This window comes from Erigeron canadensis, chromosome 1 (assembly GCF_010389155.1).
Source record: "Erigeron canadensis isolate Cc75 chromosome 1, C_canadensis_v1, whole genome shotgun sequence".
Lineage (NCBI taxonomy): Eukaryota > Viridiplantae > Streptophyta > Magnoliopsida > Asterales > Asteraceae > Erigeron > Erigeron canadensis.
In genome coordinates this window covers 13,634,593-13,652,907 of record NC_057761.1, presented here as the reverse complement: position 1 = coordinate 13,652,907, position 18,315 = coordinate 13,634,593, and the positions used below count along the sequence as shown (strand labels likewise).

The 18,315-nt window shown below is 34.2% G+C and overlaps 1 protein-coding gene and 1 pseudogene across 1 annotated transcript in view; one reads left to right on the top strand and one right to left on the bottom strand.

The window, feature by feature from the left end:
• Positions 1-4,737: 4,737 nt before the first annotated feature.
• On the top strand, positions 4,738-6,090 carry LOC122582241 (annotated as a pseudogene).
• Positions 6,091-11,014: 4,924 nt separating this feature from the next.
• LOC122584904 (wax ester synthase/diacylglycerol acyltransferase 4-like) overlaps positions 11,015-18,315 on the bottom strand; it is a 31,749-nt gene continuing 24,448 nt past the window's right edge. Inside the window, exons 3-5 of the mRNA XM_043756980.1 lie at positions 11,791-12,150; positions 11,573-11,710; positions 11,015-11,418 (exon numbers count right to left, since the gene is read on the bottom strand). Of these exons, the coding sequence (XP_043612915.1) occupies positions 11,272-11,418; positions 11,573-11,710; positions 11,791-12,150 (645 nt within the window). The 3' untranslated portion in view covers positions 11,015-11,271. The remainder of the gene's footprint in view (positions 11,419-11,572; positions 11,711-11,790; positions 12,151-18,315) is intronic.

Sequence of the window (18,315 nt, the reverse complement as noted above, 5' to 3'; positions counted from 1 at the left end):
AAAAATCCTTCATCAGCTTTGGCATCGAATTTGCCTAACTGACTTGAATCGTTCAGGATGTAAACTGGACATCCAAAAACATGGAAATAGTGCAGTCTTCTTGTGTCTTTTAACATAAACTGATCGGTTCTGGGTGTGGCAAGCAGTTGCAATTGCCTCAGCCCAATAACTGGTTGGGAGACCAGATTCAGCAAGCATACTCCTGGCAGCTTCTATCTGTGTACGATTCTTCCCTTCTACAACACCATTTTGTTCTGGCGTACGAGCTGATGAGAATTTCTGAGAGATGCCAGTGTCAGCACAAAATTTCTCCAGAGTTGCATTCTGGAATTCTGTTCCATTATCACTTCTTAGCTGACACACTTTATGCTTGTGTTTGAGTTCAATTTGTTTGATGTGACTGATGATTTCAGCAGCAACATCACCTTTAGACCTTAAAAAGATAACCCAAGAGTATCTGGTATATTCATCAATAATTACCAGGGTATATCTTTTACCAGCAAGTGTCTGAACGTTCACTGGACCAAAGAGGTCCATATGAAGCATATGAAGAGGTTCAGTTATGCTAAAATTATGCTTGGTCTTCTTAAAACTGGCTCGCTTATGCTTTCCCTTTTCACATCCTGGACATGGCCTTTCCTTAATGAAGGAAACTTAAGGTATTCCATTTGCAAGTTGTTTTTTGGACAACTTGTTAATATTTTTGAAATTTAAATGGGATAACCTTTTGTGCCATAACCAGTTTGTGTCTTCATCAGCCTTTGTATAGAAACATTGCTCTGAAGGTGAGCTTTCCATATTCATTACATACACATTACCTTTTCTGAAAGCAATCAATACTACCTTCCAATCTTTGTTAAATACAATGCCCTGAGAGACATTAAACAACACCTGATAGCCATCATCACACAGTTGGCTCACACTTATTAGGTTATATTTCAAACCATTAACATAAGCCACTTGTCTGAACTTGACTTGTCCATTATTCAAAACACCATACCCTTCAATCTTTCCACAACCATCATTCCCAAAAGTAATGGAGGGTCCATCAGAAACGGTGAACTCCTCCAGTAGGGTCTTACATCCGGTCATAGTCCTGCCAGCAGCACTGTCAAGATACCAAATATACTTCTTTCGATCGCCCTGCACACCCACCAAATTAGTTAGTTAGATTTGGGAACCCATCGACTGATGGGTTCTCTGGATCCAGCCTTGTAGACCCCTGTTGGTATCTGGTCGAGTTCACGTTTTTCAACATTAGGTTTATCAAAAATTATTGGAACAGATAGTTCAGAAAACTTTTTCTTTTTCTCATTGGAAGATACATTTTTATTTTTCTTGGAAAATGGTTTTGAAATTTGTTTTGTGTTAGATGAAGTACCCTCAAAGTTGTTCAGTCTTGCATTACAACTTTGAACTTGACGAGCCAGTAGTTGAAACTGGCTTTCGAATCTTAACAAAATTTCACTTTCAGATGACTCCTTAGCCTTTCCAGATGACTGGATTTTTGGCTTAGAAGGAGGACTGGGAATTTTCCTTTCAATCTGGGACTTTTGGAAGCAGTCTGTGGCAAAGAATTTTTGACTTTCTTTTTCACTAGAGCAGTCATCTGGGTACTCTAGTATTAACCACTTGGATATTAGCTGGAATTATACATGCTTTGGGTGTGGTTGGTTCATCATAAATCGTTTCTGGTCGGGCCTTCTCTGGCAATTTATCAAGTACAGGAACTAAGGCAGCAGCATGAATGTTTCCATCTTGAAATGCACGTTTTTGTGATGGATATTGATTCACTGCTGCATCATAGGGTTTTTTGGTTTCAAGCCAAGATTTTATGACTTGTTTTTCACTTTCTAAAACATTTTCTAATTCCTCTTTTTCTTGACAAAGTTGTTCAGTTACCAACACCTGGGCTTGAAATGCCAGTTCAATATCTTGAAGTTCTTTTAGTTTAGATTTTAAAACAAAGTTTTCTGAGGAATCAGTTTCAATACCATTTAAGCTATCAAATCTGACAGTTTCCACAAAATTTAAATATAAACTTAGAGCTTCAGCAATATCTAGTTTCAATTCTGGATCGATTTCTTTATCATAATCACTAACCTTTTTAATCACAATTTCTACCCATCTGCCAGATGTGACATCATCCTTCACAAGATGCTCTTCATTAGCCAGAGCCATATAACAACAATCTCTTTCCTCCTCTTCATCGACTGATGAGTCATCAGAGGGAATCCATTCTTCTTCAGCAACCATGCACTTATTATTATTGTTATTTTCCATTTGTTGTGCCATAAGTGCAATCTGAGCCTTAAGCTTTTTGTATTTATGCTTATAAATATCTTCAGGCTTATTATAAGAAGTTGGTGGACCAGATTGTGAGACATAATGACTGGACTTGCACTCTTTCATGAAATGACCTTTTCTGCCACACTTAAAGCATGTCAAATTGGTCTTATCAGTGGAAGAACTGGGTGCATTGTGTCCAGTGGGTCTATTGGCTCTTGCTTTGAAACGATTAAAAGTTTTAGCAATCATGGCCATCAGATCATCACTGTCATCTTCCTCACAATCTGGAGACATGTTATTAATAACTCCAGACTCCATAAGATCAGACATCATCTTCTTCATTGAGAATACACTCTCTGAAGATAATAAGGCTGCACATGGTGGCCCAGAATGACTGGTCACAGCAGCATGGTCTGAAGCATGGTTTAAAGCATCTTTTTCAGCCTTAATTCTTTGAGCTTGGTTTTCTTCAGTAAATCTAAAAGCACCATACAGAGTTGAAAGTGTATGTGTTTGAAGTGTTTTTCCTTGTCTTAAAACCAAAATCATATGAGACCATTTAGTAGGAAGAATATCACAAAACTTTTCCAGAAGTATATCCTTGTCTTTATTGACACCAAGAACCCTCAACTGGTTTACAATTGACATGAATCTAGTATAAGTACCAGTTAATGATTCATTGGGCAAAGCAAAAAATGACTCATACTTCTTATTTAAAGATACTTTTCTGGTGCTAACAGTGTCATCACCTCCTTCATACTGGTTAACTAATTCATCCCATAATACTTTCGCATTGGGATAAAGAATTAGTGTGGGAATAAGAGTTTCTGGAACAGTCCCGAGGATCATGTTTCTGAGAAGTGTATCATGAGATACAAGTCTCCTCTTCTCTTCAGACCAATGTTCTTGTCTCTTTTCCCTCCCAGTCCTTGAACCACTTGGATCAACAATTGGATTAATAGGATTTCTGGAGATGGTGGATTATTGTTAACATTATGAGGTGAAACAGGAGGGTCAATATTAGCATTAGTTTCATTAGTGTCAGATCCAACACCTTGTGTATTTTCAGGGATTGCCATCAGTAAAAAGCAGATCTAGCAATTGTTTTAGCGACCCGCTCTGATACCAATTGTGAAGTCCCTCACCGATGGTTTAACCCACGAGTGTAAAATACAACAAGTCAAGTATGCACTAGATAAGGACTAGTATTTACGTAAATATAAATGCAAAAATATAAATAAGTAAATACAAGACTTAAGCAATAAATAAACAAGTTAAATGAGGTGGAACACGAAAGTAATTTTCAATGTGTATTTTATTTATTGATGTATAAACAAAATACAAGGTTGTTGCGGAACCTAGATAATACCAAAGTAAATATCTAAACAACCTTATGAATTACAAGTGATCTATACTTGCTAAATAATCTCCTTGATCGAAATACTTAAAGTTGTGAAGTATAACTATTTGGATCGAGAGTATTTAGACAAGTTCACCAAATTGCAAAAGTAATTTGAAAGAGAAAAATGACTTAGTATTTATAGGCAAAATAATCTCTACAGTGATTATTTTGCCGCACAAATGTGGTTGGAAGCATTTAAGGAACTTTGGTATTTTCTTTAAACGCAATACTAAAAGTACAAGGATAAAGTCACATTTGATAGTGACTTGTCACCTTTTAGCCAACCACCTTTACACGTGTGTAAAACCTTTACAAGGGACAAAAGAGATATCCGGGTAAAAGCGTGTAAAGGCATAAAGTCAATTCCTCGTAATCAGTGTTCAGACTTGTAGGGTCTAGAACACTGACAAGGACTCCAGTTGTTGATCTGGTAAGTCTGCCAGTGGGCTCCGCCATATATCAGTCTTCTTCTTCAAACTTCAGACTTTGTCTTCAGTGAGAATGTTTTTCAGTGGAGTAGATCTGGACTGGAGTGAAGTTCAATAAGCAAATCTAAAGGACTCCAGATTTCCTGTACAAGTAGACGCTTACTGGACTTCCATAATTTCTGGACAAATCTTCAGGATTACTCCAGTCTTCAAGTCTGGAGCTAGTCCAGTAAAAACTGGACCTAACGGTTGAAAATGGGTTAATTTCATATTTGATATTACTGCCATTGTAGAAAAAATAAAAGTCGATCGTCTATCTATCTGTGTTTCCAGACTTCACTAAACCACAAGAAGTAAAACTTTCTCATTCTGTACACCTACTCCCTTCAATGGTGAAAGATGAATCATCAACAAACAAGAGAAGTAATCATCTTCTTCTCTACTTTTCTTCATTTTGTTGTTTCTCAATCATAGATCTTATATGACCCTGCTCCTAATTTCTTTGTTATGTTTGGTTTAGGGTTAAATAGGCATTTATTCTTTATTTTTTTCCATTTATTTTCATAAAAATTAAAATTCTTTGCTCCGCTAATTGACTACAATGAGATAATTATGAAAATGATAGAACAAGCAATGATATTTGTTAGTTAACAATTCTTTATTGTTCTATGTGTGTGTGTGTTTGTGTTATGAATTAGTAGTATTGATCATATTGTCTTTTGGGTAATTATCGAGATGAATATTTTTACGCAAGTTTGATCCCGTTCAAAGTGGCTTTGCGGGAAATGGAAAGATCAAAGGCAGTGCTGGAGGAGTTCCAACTGATGAATCGATTCAGAAAGTAAGATTGGTTGCTCAAGCTATTGGGGACATTGCATTTGCATACCCTTTTCACTTCGAAGTTTTTTTTTTATGTACAGGTGATGATTGTGTATATTTTATCTAGATAAAACAATTCTTCATGTCTTTCATAAAACTTAATCGTTTGATATTTTTTTCTTAATTATGAAGAGTACTTTGAAATGACCTCCCTCAAAAGAAGTCACAATGAAGAAAGCTTCGAGAATTGCAGTTTTAGTTACTACTGTCTTTTACCTCTATTTGTTGTGAGGGATTTGGTTATGCAGCCTTTGGGAACTCAACTCCTAGAAAAATGTTGAGCTGCTTTGGATTTTACGAGCCATGATAGCTCATCGACTTTTCTGATGCCTGCACTTTTCTTCACTTAGTTGGAGGATATCAAGTAAACAATTCTGTTTCATGAACTGATTATCTAAATAGTGTCTACTATATGCATGGAAATGTGTTGGTCTGGTCAAAACAAGCAACTTTGGTACATATCAAAATGATGAGGATGAGGTTTTATGCATTATATGATAAACTTTGGGTGGTTTTTGAGTTTCAACTGGTTGTTGAACCCGTCTCCCTTTTAATTAAGTTTTCCTTTTTTTCAAAATCTTATTTAACATGTTAGAGATAAACATAACCTGATTTGAAACATTAAAATTGCCACCTATAGCATTTCATGTCATGCAAACAAGTCATGCAAAATAAAATTTAACATTGCTTTCCCCCTTTTTTTTTCCAGATATATAGTGAAACGTTATATGCTATTGTGGAAAGGTGGTATGCTGAAAAGTACCCTAAAAGTGAATTCCTAAGTAATTTACATATCATGGGGATTAGGCTTAATCCTCTTTGGTTATGTTTTCGAACATCATATGTGATTTTAACAATAGTCATAGATATGTTATTCCCTTAGTTCAATAAAGCCGTAACATTTGGAGGATGAGTAACCTTTTGGCCTCTGGTTATATCTCTCCCAGTTGAAATGTACTTGATGCTGAAAAAATTGTACCTTGGATGAGTAAGTGGGTTCTTCTTCGTATATTCAGTATTGTTTGCTTATTTGTAACATTATTTGCCTTGGTTGGATCTATTCAAGAGATAATTGACAAAATATTTGGATAGAAAACCAAACTACGCCTTTTTATAATGAAGGCAGCCCCTGCACCTGTGGCCTAGGTCTATTTGAAACCATGTGTGGGTTTGTATGTAGATTTTTGTTTGGACCATTCTCTATTCATAGATATATAACTCTCTCTATTTAATATTTTATTTCGGATTTTGAGAAAAAAGTCCCCGTTTGGGGTTCAAGTCAACTCAACAGTTAACTTTCTATTGAGTTTTATTTTGGTGTATTGTACCAAATTTATTCACATTACATTTTCAAACTGTGGAAATTTTTTTAGAATCAAAAATTTTTCTTTAAGTGAACTGAATGTTAAAGAAAGTACAAACATCTTCTTAGTAGGTGTCAATCCGAGAAATTAACAATTTAGCTGCTATCCAAGCAGATAACAAATCTGTTTTTGATTCAAAACAAGTTTGCTCTCAAAGTGGTCCGTTAAACTAATACTAACTTAGGTTTCTATATTTTGAAGATGATATGAACCCAATTGCGAGCTATTATTGGTCCCGTCCGATGGTTATCAGTCCAAAATGAACGTGGGTCGAATCCGAGCTTCGGTATTTTTAAGTTGGTATTTCTTTCTTTTCTCTTAAGTAGACTTTTACCATCATCAAAAGACTTCTGCTCGACTTGAGTCAACCTATCTGATGACACTTACAAGGTTATCTAAACTTTATGGGTTATATTAATAAGCCTATATGTATAAGTGGCAAAACGGTAGGTCAGGCGGGTTGGGCAATGGTTCAAAACATAAAGTTCCTCTTTATGGGTTGGATAAGGGTTGGGTTGATACAAAGAACTCTTTGCCCACATCAGCTCATAATGAAGTAAAAATATTTATAAAAAAGAAAAAAGGTCGCTTCTTCCTATATTTGATCTCTTAAACAAAATTATGACTCTTTTCCTATAGGTATGGGGGTTCAAGTCAAATGGATGTGTGGATGTGAGGTTTAAAGAAGGAAATGAGACCCTCTTTAATTTGTGTCTTATACATTTATGTGTGTGTCTTATATATGTAGAAGATTTTTCTAATTTGTGTTAAAAAAATAATTCAGTATTTTGTTTATGCATATAACTCTAATATTTTATTTCTTCAATTATATGTATGGAAATTTATATGTAATTAGTTTTGTAAATCAGGTTATGAACATGATGGAGCAAATGATAGACACCGATGCTACTTGAACAATGGTAAATCTTGGGAAGACGACTTAGATCATTTTTGAGACTTTCAACACCCCTGATATGTATGTCGTCATTCAGACACCAATGGGTGTATAACTCGTAAGATTTTCTTCCCGTGGTATTCAATGTGAAACGCTATGAGTATTTATTTATGCGAATATAAACAAATAGCTTTTCTCAATTTCATTAGAAACGAACATTCAATATGGCAGCACACTATATGTCAGATCTTCTTCAACTCCGACCCAAAAGGTTTCCCTCTTTTGTACATGTATATTGAACTTGCTCCTGGATAGTGATGAGGTATAATCTCTATTTCCTTATATAATTTTGAGCGTATCTGGCCAAACTATGGTCATGGTGCAACATTGACTTCTCAGGAAAACAAAATGGTATAGGTTGGAAATATCATATATGCCTTAATTTTAACTTTAAAGAATATCATGTTATTAAACGTTTCAACCATTTTTACATTTTGCGTCATGTTATAGAGCGTAGGAGCTCAGTACTAGATGATAATATGGGATCACGTGGTCCATTACATAGAACTCGATAGAAAGCAGGATGAGTCTTCTTTCCAAAAAGTCAATTAGAAGAAATTACAAACATAGCTAAAATGTATATATTGAATTTGAAATGGGCTAAGAACCACCCAAAGGATTTTCAAATGCTTAATACTCCTGTTTCTTAATTTTATATAGTTTTTCAAAGTATGAAATCCCTTAATTATTTGTGAAGTTCTACATGTAGAGAAAAAGATTTAGATGTGTCATTTCTACTCTCGGACCGACTTCTTTTGACTCTCATTGAACAATAGCCTGACCAGAACCCATTACCCAACCCACTGACACACCCATTATTTTAGCTGTAGAATCAGATAGGAAGACTCGGAGAGTTTAGAAAAAAATTAATCCTAAATATGAAGTTTCATTGCATGGGCAAAAACGTCAATTGTTTTTTTCCCACAATAAACTGTTGTAGGTTTACGGTTTACCTAATGAAAATAAGTTAATTACCTAAAACATAGCCTTAACTACCCCGTTCACAAGTAACAGTTTGAATTAAAAGCAGTTCTTGCAGGGAAACTGCTACCTTGAGATCCATAAATAAGACCATATATACTTTTAGGGGGGGTTTGGAAAACTTTCCATCAAGACTGATTGATGGTATAATGCGAGTAGACAGTGAGACTAAAGCTATAGATATTGAGAAAGAAAGTGGGGAACTGCTAATAATGATACATGACGCAAAAATTGAAACAATACTAAGCGTAGAAAGCAGTATGTCTCAACCTTTTATAACTGTATTGATGTTTGAAACATAGGTAATTCGGCCATTTTCATCATGTTATAGTCAGATATTAAGATATTAACTCTGCTCCAATCAAATTAAGCTATCATGATTTTGAAACATTCCGTTACTTTCTGATGTATTCTCCAAATGTTCAATATGCATGTAGATTTTTATTTTAAACAGCCATAGAATAAAGAACCCTCCCAACCCCCTAGTACACGGATCTTAATCACACTATTTTTAGCAATTTTTTGTCTTTCAATTCATTCATTTTAAGTTTGTCACATGAATGGCATGCACTGTGGATTAAGAAAAGCGTCTGACCTCTGTAGAAATTGAACAATGTTTGTAAGTAAAGGCTATATTAGGGGCTGTTTGGATTCATGTTATATTTATGGCTTATGAAAATTTAACTGGCAAATAAGCTCAATTTCCGTGCTTATGTGCTTTTTAACTAAACCTTATTGCTAATGTAAAGGAGTTTTCGAAATATGCTTTTGAAGTGTGCGTATATAGGTGAATTTTGATAAGGAGAAGTTTCATTTCATTTTTCATTTGAACTTTCGTTAATATGTGTTTGTTATTTTGTGAACCTTCTCATTAAGGTGTTGTGGTAATATTGTGTTTTTTGAATGAAAATGCAGCTCAAAGTGATTGATGATAAGTTGTAGACTTCCAAGAAGAAGATAATGTATAATGATATATTTAAGTAATACTTGGACTCACAGGTTAACTTTAAAAATCGTCGGTTGCAAATACTTTTCCCTCCTTTTAGATGAGAAGTGCTAGAGATGTTTACAAAAGCTGATGCATGAATCTGTAAGCCCTCATAACTTCAAGCCTTTTAACTTCAAAATGCTCTTTGTAACTAACAAGTTTTAATTTTGTTTCTTATTGGGTTGCACAAATGATAATGGGAATGTATATCAAATGAGTGAAAACGGGTAACTTTTGTAGTTTGATTTGGGTTCAGTTGTCAAAAATCACTTATACCCATAAGCATAAACTATTCTTCCATTTCCAGTCGATGCTCCTTTTTTTAGGCAAGAACTTTCGAATCTCTATAGAACAACCAAGTCACTCATGAAACTTTTTATTTCTTTTCTACTTATTATTATGTTTTCTTATTTATAAGCCGTTGATTAAACTGGTTTTATGAAATAACTTCATTAGCTATTTAAAAACCCGACAACAAAATACATGCAAACAATATATTTAAAACACGACGTGCGTAGCACGGGTATTTAAACCCTCGTTAGAATTAAAAGCATGAATTAGAAAAATTAAATGGTTGGAGGTGGCATATTAACCCACATACTTTTATGTATCCTGTTCATATTTTATACTTTATAATTATGTAATTTTTGCTAGCATAGTCATATTAATATAAATGTTATTGTTCTAAAAAAAAATGAAAAGGAAGGAGCAATGTCTTCTGTCTACGTACTTATTGGCTATAAAAGAAAGATCATGCTAATTGTACTCGACTCTTTAGCGACTTAATCACTCTAAAGGTCTATTCAGTGAAACCTTGCACATTTTATCAAAACAAAAAATCTTGTTGGACATGCAACACAAAATATAAAATAACAAATTTATATGAAGAACAAGTTAGCAAGAAATGAACCGGAAAACCGAAAAACCGATCCGAACCGCGTGATCCGAAACCGAAAAAAACTGAAACCGAAAAAAACCAAAACCCGAAAAAACCAAAAACAAAAAAACCGATGTGTAACGGTATGGTTACGGTTTTCAATATTCATTACTTGTGGTTAACAGAACCGAACCAAATTTTGATATATACCCACATATAATCATATATATGCATATATATATATATATTACATGAATACATCATTTACAAATCTATTTAGTTAAATTTTTGTATTTATTGTCTAAATATTAACAATTTTACTAATTTTCTTTCACAATCTATGATTAGTTTTGGATATTCTAAGTAATTTTCTTATATATGGATACTCTTTTTAAGAAAAGTTGTTAACTTTGTTTAAAATATTTATCAAAAAATATTAGTAATATCATATAGAAGACATTTTAAGTAGTGAATCATAATACTCTTAAATAGGAACTTGTATTGCATAAATATAACGTCAGAAAAAAATAATTCAAAAATAGATGTAATGTATATATCTTTATAAAAGAAAATATTAATTTAGTTAAATAACTATTATATATAAAAAAAATTAATTAATACAATGTAAGTTGACTATTATAATTGAAAACTTAAACTTTATATTAACATAACTTTAATAAATAGTTAACCGAAATTAGCCGACCTTTTCGGGTAACCGAAATTAACGGTTCAAAATTTTTAACTAACTCAACCGAACCGAAACCTAAAAAACGGTTCAAAAATTCTAGCTAACCAAACCGAACCGAACCGTTTACAGCCAGAAGTAGCAAACTAATTAATCTTAACCCTCATATCAAAAAATAACTAATCAAGATGTTTAAAAATACATATGTATACAATAAAGATCTTGAAATGGTTGGGAAAATGGTTTGAAAATTACAGATATAAACTTTATTAATAAAGATAACTCTTGTGTTGGTTGCATTCACTTTTAGGATAGAGGCTTAAATTTAATGGATATTATTGCTTGATTCAACTATAGCTTACATTGTATTGTTTCTTCTAAGTATGCAAATCGCCGATAAGCATCATTGTGTAATCTTACCTGTCACCTAGATTTAACTGCGGCATTGAACATCATGCTAAAAGCCTTCTCAATACATATCCGGAACTTCACAGGATCAATGAGGCCTTTCTCGGATCCTACCGCAACTCTCAACTGGTCCATATAACTCATTATTGTCACTGTAAGACTCTGCAAAAAGATTATCACATATGATCTATGTACTTTTAGCTCAATATTTTGTAATTTTTGAAACTAAGACCGTCACGACCATCGTATATGATGCATAAAAAACCCATTTAAAATTAATATAGTGCTTATACCCGATAGTATTATGAAATTTTACCTGTGGTACATTGACCACCATAAAATATAAGCCCTTAACTGGTTGATTAGCAAGGGTCATCTTTTCGACTGGCCCAATTATATTCGAGACTGTCATACTTGAATTCTTGAGCGTGGTATGAATGTATTCGGCTGTTGCCTTCTCATGCATTGATTACCACAACATGTTAGTACAATTTCAATATTGATATAAAAAGCTAATACTGCAGACATATATACCTCTGGACCTCTATACTTTCTAACATATTCAAGTAACATTCCAGTGAGATAAACAGCGGATGAATTTTTCTTTCGCTTAATAAGATTCTTTGTTTCCTCGACGAATTTAAGTGGATTTAAGATGTTGTCGTCCTGGTCTAGTTCTGGCAACGAAACATGTAAGAAACCAAACTGATTTCCCCATTGAATTTGAGCTTCCTGGTTTTGAACCATCTCATTCACTGACTTGTAACCACCGATAGATCGGGTGTTAAGCAGCACCAATGCCGTGGACCTTGCATTTTTGGCATCTTCATTAGTGGCTACCATGTATAATCTTGTTCCCAGGAAGATCATTCCAGTAACTACATCGTTTATAGTCTGTTTATCAACAACAAATATTAAAATATATATTTTTTAACTAGATTATCCCCACCTAATAAGCAGACTAAATTTGTGTAACCAATTATATGTTAATTATCTGTAAAGACTAATTATGAGATTTTATCATATATATCCTTGTTAACCTCTCAAATCGCATATTTACCCACCTAAAAAAATAATATCACATATACCTAGTGTTAGAATATGAACACCTAAACATACATAATTACGGGTACGCGCAACGGAAGAAATCAAAACATATATGCAATTAAATTAATTAACAAAGACTATAATTGAGGCGTGTACCTTATGCAAGCTCCAATAAAGATAATAATAATAAGATTGTTATTAATGCTTAGGGTTTAAAGCAAAACCCCTCTACGATCGCACACTAGACACCCTGAATAACGTATACTAGTACCCGATCACAAACCAAACAAACCTTTACTTGAACCTTAAACTTCAAAGTCGAAATACCCTAATGAAAGGGAAATTTCGGCCACTTCAAAGAGAAAGGAAGAAAAGGAAAGAAAACTTTGTGAAAGAAAAGAATGTGAAAAACCAAGAATTAAGCTTCTATTTATAGGACTTAATTAGGTTAAACTTAGCTTGGAAAATAAGCTACATCAAGGCTTTCCAAGCATCAAAGTGGACGGCCCCTCTTCACATTTAGGGTCCAAAATCCATTTTCCAATTTTCACTTTTTAATCCTTCTCTTTAATCAATTAAATGTAATTAACCCTTTAATTATGTTTAATTAATCATTTCGTGATCAAACTAATCAATATACTACTTTAATATATCAATTATAAAGGCAATAACATTGGTTAGCGTCTAGCAACACTCCAATGCTCCCGGAAATATTTAAGAATAAATTCTTAAATTGCCAAGTTGAAATGATTTAGTCTTTAATATCCCTTTGTTCAGATACCCTTGTTAATTATGAATATGGATCAATGTCATTTCATAATTTAAGGATTATGTTTCTCATTTCTACAATTAATTAAGATTACCAAATTAGTCAAGACAACTTCTTGAGTTGATTTGGGTGTGGCCACACAAACATCTTCAATTAATTAATGCAGGCGCCAAATGGTATCATACTTCAGTTGCAAATTGAAAGAACAAATTCTGTATTGACTACAAGTGTCTGGCCATGTCGTTTCTCAACATTTCTGAAGATAGCCCTTTATTACTGCCTTGTTCAGGACAGTTAGGAACTATATCAAGAAATGCAATCCACACATGCATAACTCACTTGTATCTCAAGTCAAAGGATAAATAAAGTAACCATTTCACGAATTTCATTTAATGACGCCGATCCATAAAATTATATTTCGTTCTGTGGGGTAAGTCTAATATTCACCTTTTGAATATCATGTGAGTTTGGTACGATCCACCATCTTCAAAATATTCCCTTAAATATTTTCACCAATCTCTCACAATTGTCTTACTTTAATTAAATTCCCATATAATTAATCAACAATAGACATTTAGAATATTCAACTAATATTCATGGATTTAAACATGCAAATATAGGACACAATTATTATAAAAATGAAACCACTTATACCGCGTATAAAAATTCATTTATTGAAAATAACAATTGTTTAACATCCCATTATTCAAATACCAATCACAGATTTACATGATATATCTAGCAATAACCTATGCCCACGGCATACTTATCGACCTTCCTTTTGACAATACCTTTATAAAAGGATCCGCTAAGTTATAATCTGTGTGAACTTTTAGTAATTTGATTTCACAAAATTCGCTTTGCTCACGAACGTAGTGATATCTTCTCAGGTAATGTCTGGCACCTTTCTGAACCCCAAGCTCATTGGCACAGTACAAATCCATAGGTGTGTTATTTGAGGATTATCATATTAAAATCCAAAAATAAACTTTCAAATCCAGACAACCTTCATGTCGTTTTCTCTAAGACGGCAATATACCCAAATTCTGTTACATACATAGCAACTGTGGTTTGCTATTAGCTCATAGCATTCCACCGTGTCTTCATTTAAAATGAAGACGTATCCCGACTGATATTCTTGATTCATCTTCATCAGTCATGAAATCCAACATCACAAATTCTATTACCATTTGAATTTTGATCAGGATTTCAACCATACATCAAGAATAATTCTTTAGTAGCCTACATGTACTTAAGAATGTTTTTCACAGCAGTTCACTGATCCACTCCGGGATTTTGCTGATATCGGCTAACAATATTTTGAGCGAAACAAAACTTCAGGTCTAGTGTATCTTACCGCATACATGATCGATCCCACAGTCGAAGCATAAGGAACTCTTTGCACACGCTCCACCTTTCAGGTGTAGAAGCAACGTTCTTGCTAGATAAATTAAGTTCTTCTTGCATAGGCAAATTCCCGTGCTTAGAATTTTCCATCTTGAATCCTTCAAGATCTTATCTATATACGCACTTTGACCTAATCCAATCAACCATTTACTTCTATCTATATAGATTTTGATTCCAAGTATGAATGCTGCTTCACCCAAGTCTTTCATAGCAAAACACTTTCTAAGATAAGATTTAACGTCTTTCAACATTGGAACGTGATTTCCTATTATCAATATGTCATCGACATACAAGACAAGGAAAGAAACATTACTCCCACTAGCTTTGCGATATACACATGGCTCATCAGGATTCTGAACAAAAATCAAACGTTTTGATCTCTTCATCAAACCTTTTATTCAACTCCTTGATGCTTGCTTTAGTCCATAAATGGACCTTTGAAGCTTGCATACTTTGTTGGGATATTTAGGATTGACAAAACCTTCTGGTTGTACCATATAGACTTCCTCGTCTAGAAAACCATTCAAGAAAGCGGTTTTGACATCCATTTGCCATATCTCAAAGTCATAGTACGCTACTATGGCTAAGATGATCCTAATAGCTCTAATGTCCACAACGGGAGAAAGGTTTCCTCTTAATCAACTCCAAAAAAAAGTTGAGTATAACCTTTCGCCACAAGACGAACTTTATAGGTGTGTACATTTCCATCCATATCGGTCTTCTTCTTGAAGATCCATTTACACCCAACGGTTCTACCATTTGGTGGAAGATCAATCAAGCTCCAGACTTGATTATCTTTCATGGATTTCATTTCCACATTCGCAGCTTCAAGCCATTTGTCAGATTCCAGATCTGATAATGCAGGATTGAAATTAGGAGGTTCATTCAAATCTCCTACAATGTGTTCTTCAGACTCACTCATAAGATTTCATCTATCACGAGCACGTATTGTCCTTGAGGACCTACGAAGTGGAATCACTTCATCTTTAACTTGAAGTTCATCTTGAGATTCATCTCTTTGAACATTTTCCCCCCAAGTTAAAGATTGCTAGTACTTACAGAAGTTGACACATCTTCTTGAGTTTCATCAAGTTTAACAATCCTCCCACTGTCCTCTTGAGATATGAGTTTCCTATCAAGGAACTCTGCAAATCAAAAATACTTTGACAGTGTTTCCGGTAGGAAAGTAAAAGTAGTAACCCATTGTTTACTTTGGGTGTCTTACTAAGATGCACTTGACATATCTGGATTCAAGTTTGTCAGGCGTGTCTTGTTTCACAAGTGCCTCACATCCCCAGACCTTTAAGTAAGACAACTTAGGAACACTTCCATGCCACAATTCATGCGGTTTCTTGTCAACCTTCTTGGTTGGAACCATATTGAGAATGCATACATCAATCTCTAGAGCATAATCCCAAAATGAAATTGGATAGTCTTAAGGTTCATCGTTTATCTTACCATGTTTAACAAGGTTCGATTTCTCCTTTCATATATACCCTTATATAGGAGTAAGCTCTTGGATAAATCCACAAGCTTTTAGATGATCCTTAAACTTTTTACTTAAGTATTCTTCATCTCGATCCGAACAAAGAATCTTGATGATTCTATTGAGTTGATTCTCTACTTCACTTTTAAATTCGTTGAATATTTCGAAGACTTCATGTCTATGTTTAAGCAAATAAACATAACTATAATGACTGAAATCATTTATAAATATAATGAAGTAGCTAGCCTTTCCTTGACACATGCCTAAATGGGCTACATACACCCAAATGTATTAGTCCAAATAATTCCTTAGCTCTTTCCGGTTTTATGCGGAAAAGGTATTCTTGTCATCTTGCCGAAAACACAAGGCATGCATTTGTCAAATGATTCATCATTTGATTTAATGATCTCTTGTCAAATGATTCATCATTTGATTTTAAGATCCCTTCAATTTGAAGTATGCACTTCTTGCTAATGACAACGCATTTATCGATCAAATGATGAATCATTTGATTGTAAGATTTCTTTACTTAGAAAACTTTCAACGCATTTCTTGTTAACGACCATTCCAAAAAAAAACGCACATTTTATCAAATGATTCATCATTTGATTGCAAGATCTCTTCATACCGAAGATTTCCAATGCGTTTCTTGCTAACGATAATGTCAAAAACATACATTTATCAAATGATTCATCATTTGATTGTATGACACTGTCCCTTTGAAGTCTTTAAATGTCTTTCTTGACAAAATTAAACAAGATGACAATGTCAAAGATAGTTAGAGTCCAAGTTAAACTTGACTCTTTTGCTATTGAATTATTATTTGTATAACAACACATATAATTCAATTGTAAAGATACTTGAAGCACTGGCCGAACCAGCTTGCTTGTTCTTCGCATTTAATTCAGCTAGATACTTTAGTCGTATGCTTCTTTTGCCAAAAGGGTCTTTTAAGGTTTTGAGACAAACACAACTTGTTTTCTCTTACCAAAAATCTTGCCCTTAGCTTACGGTTGTTTTGCTTTCTGGACCTTTCCCCCTTCATCCTAAGAACTTGAGATGTAGCAGATTTCCTTGTAAGCTCTTTCTCATACTCAATTAACATGACATGAAGTTTAGCTGTGGTTTTACTCATGCTATGCATATTACAATTGCGCACAAACTCCTAAAAAATCCGCTTTTTAGGTTCATAGCAATAGTAATATGCAGATGATAAGCATAGTTTAACCTTTCCAATTGCCCATGAGTCCCTCTTCAACTAGAGTACTTGAGGACTAACCGATGTTCCATGCTCGTGTCGCAAGTCATGAAGTTGATCAATTAGGTCAAACAACTCCATTCCGGCTTGCTTTTAGTACAAAGACTTGAGTTCAGTGAGCATATCACATGGAAATGAATGCTTAAATTGCTTTTGAAGGTCGGCATTCATGCTTTCCAACATTAAAAAAGCAACCTCATTGTGTCTATCGTACCGAGCATTGTATGCAGCCAACTTTCAAGTTGATGCATTCGCTCCTGGAACAACGGTGTCTGCTCATCAATGACTTAAACCTAGTCATTGAAGTTTGGCTCCAGAAAGTCTTTTCCTTTCTAGCATCGACCTGAATGCCGATTGGTATATGTTTTGAGAAGAATTTCTTGTTGCCATCTTCAAAATAGACAAAAGTTCAATTATCGGTATTTTCGATAATTAATCCTTAAGAAATGTAATTTACCCTTGTTAATTTCATTTAACAAATTACTTTCTCTAAGGCTAGGATCCAACTTGACATACAATCATTTCATCAGTTGATCTGCTAGAAATGACGGTATTCAAAAGGTAATCGAGAATCGATAATTGCATTCATGCAACTCCTAAAATTATGGGACTTACAACAAAACTGTAAAGGGGTATTAAGTGTTTTGTAAACATGTTTTGTCCCATCTTATGCCACGGGTTAAGGTCTCACCTCTTAACTCGTTTTAAGTCGCCCAATTAAGAACATGTAGATAGTCCACCGCTGTCTCACAACGAGTGGTAATCTACCTTGAAGAGATACAATTCACCTACGTCTCACGTAGAGCAAAAAGCACTGGCAAGTGTTCTTAGCAAAGTGGGTGGCATTGACTTAACTTTAAATGGGTAATGCATTTGATGTGAATCAAAAGTTTATGTTTAAACACTCATGCATAATCTTCGAAACATAATATTTAATAAAATCATTTGTTTATAGTCTTACAACACAAGAGAGCTCGGTAGCTCCATTTGAACGCACAAAGAAGTGCAAGGGCAAAGGTTTGCGATATACGCAATTAAAAAGCCGCCCTTTTAGAAGGCTAACACACTCCGACTTATACCTCTCTTAGAGTT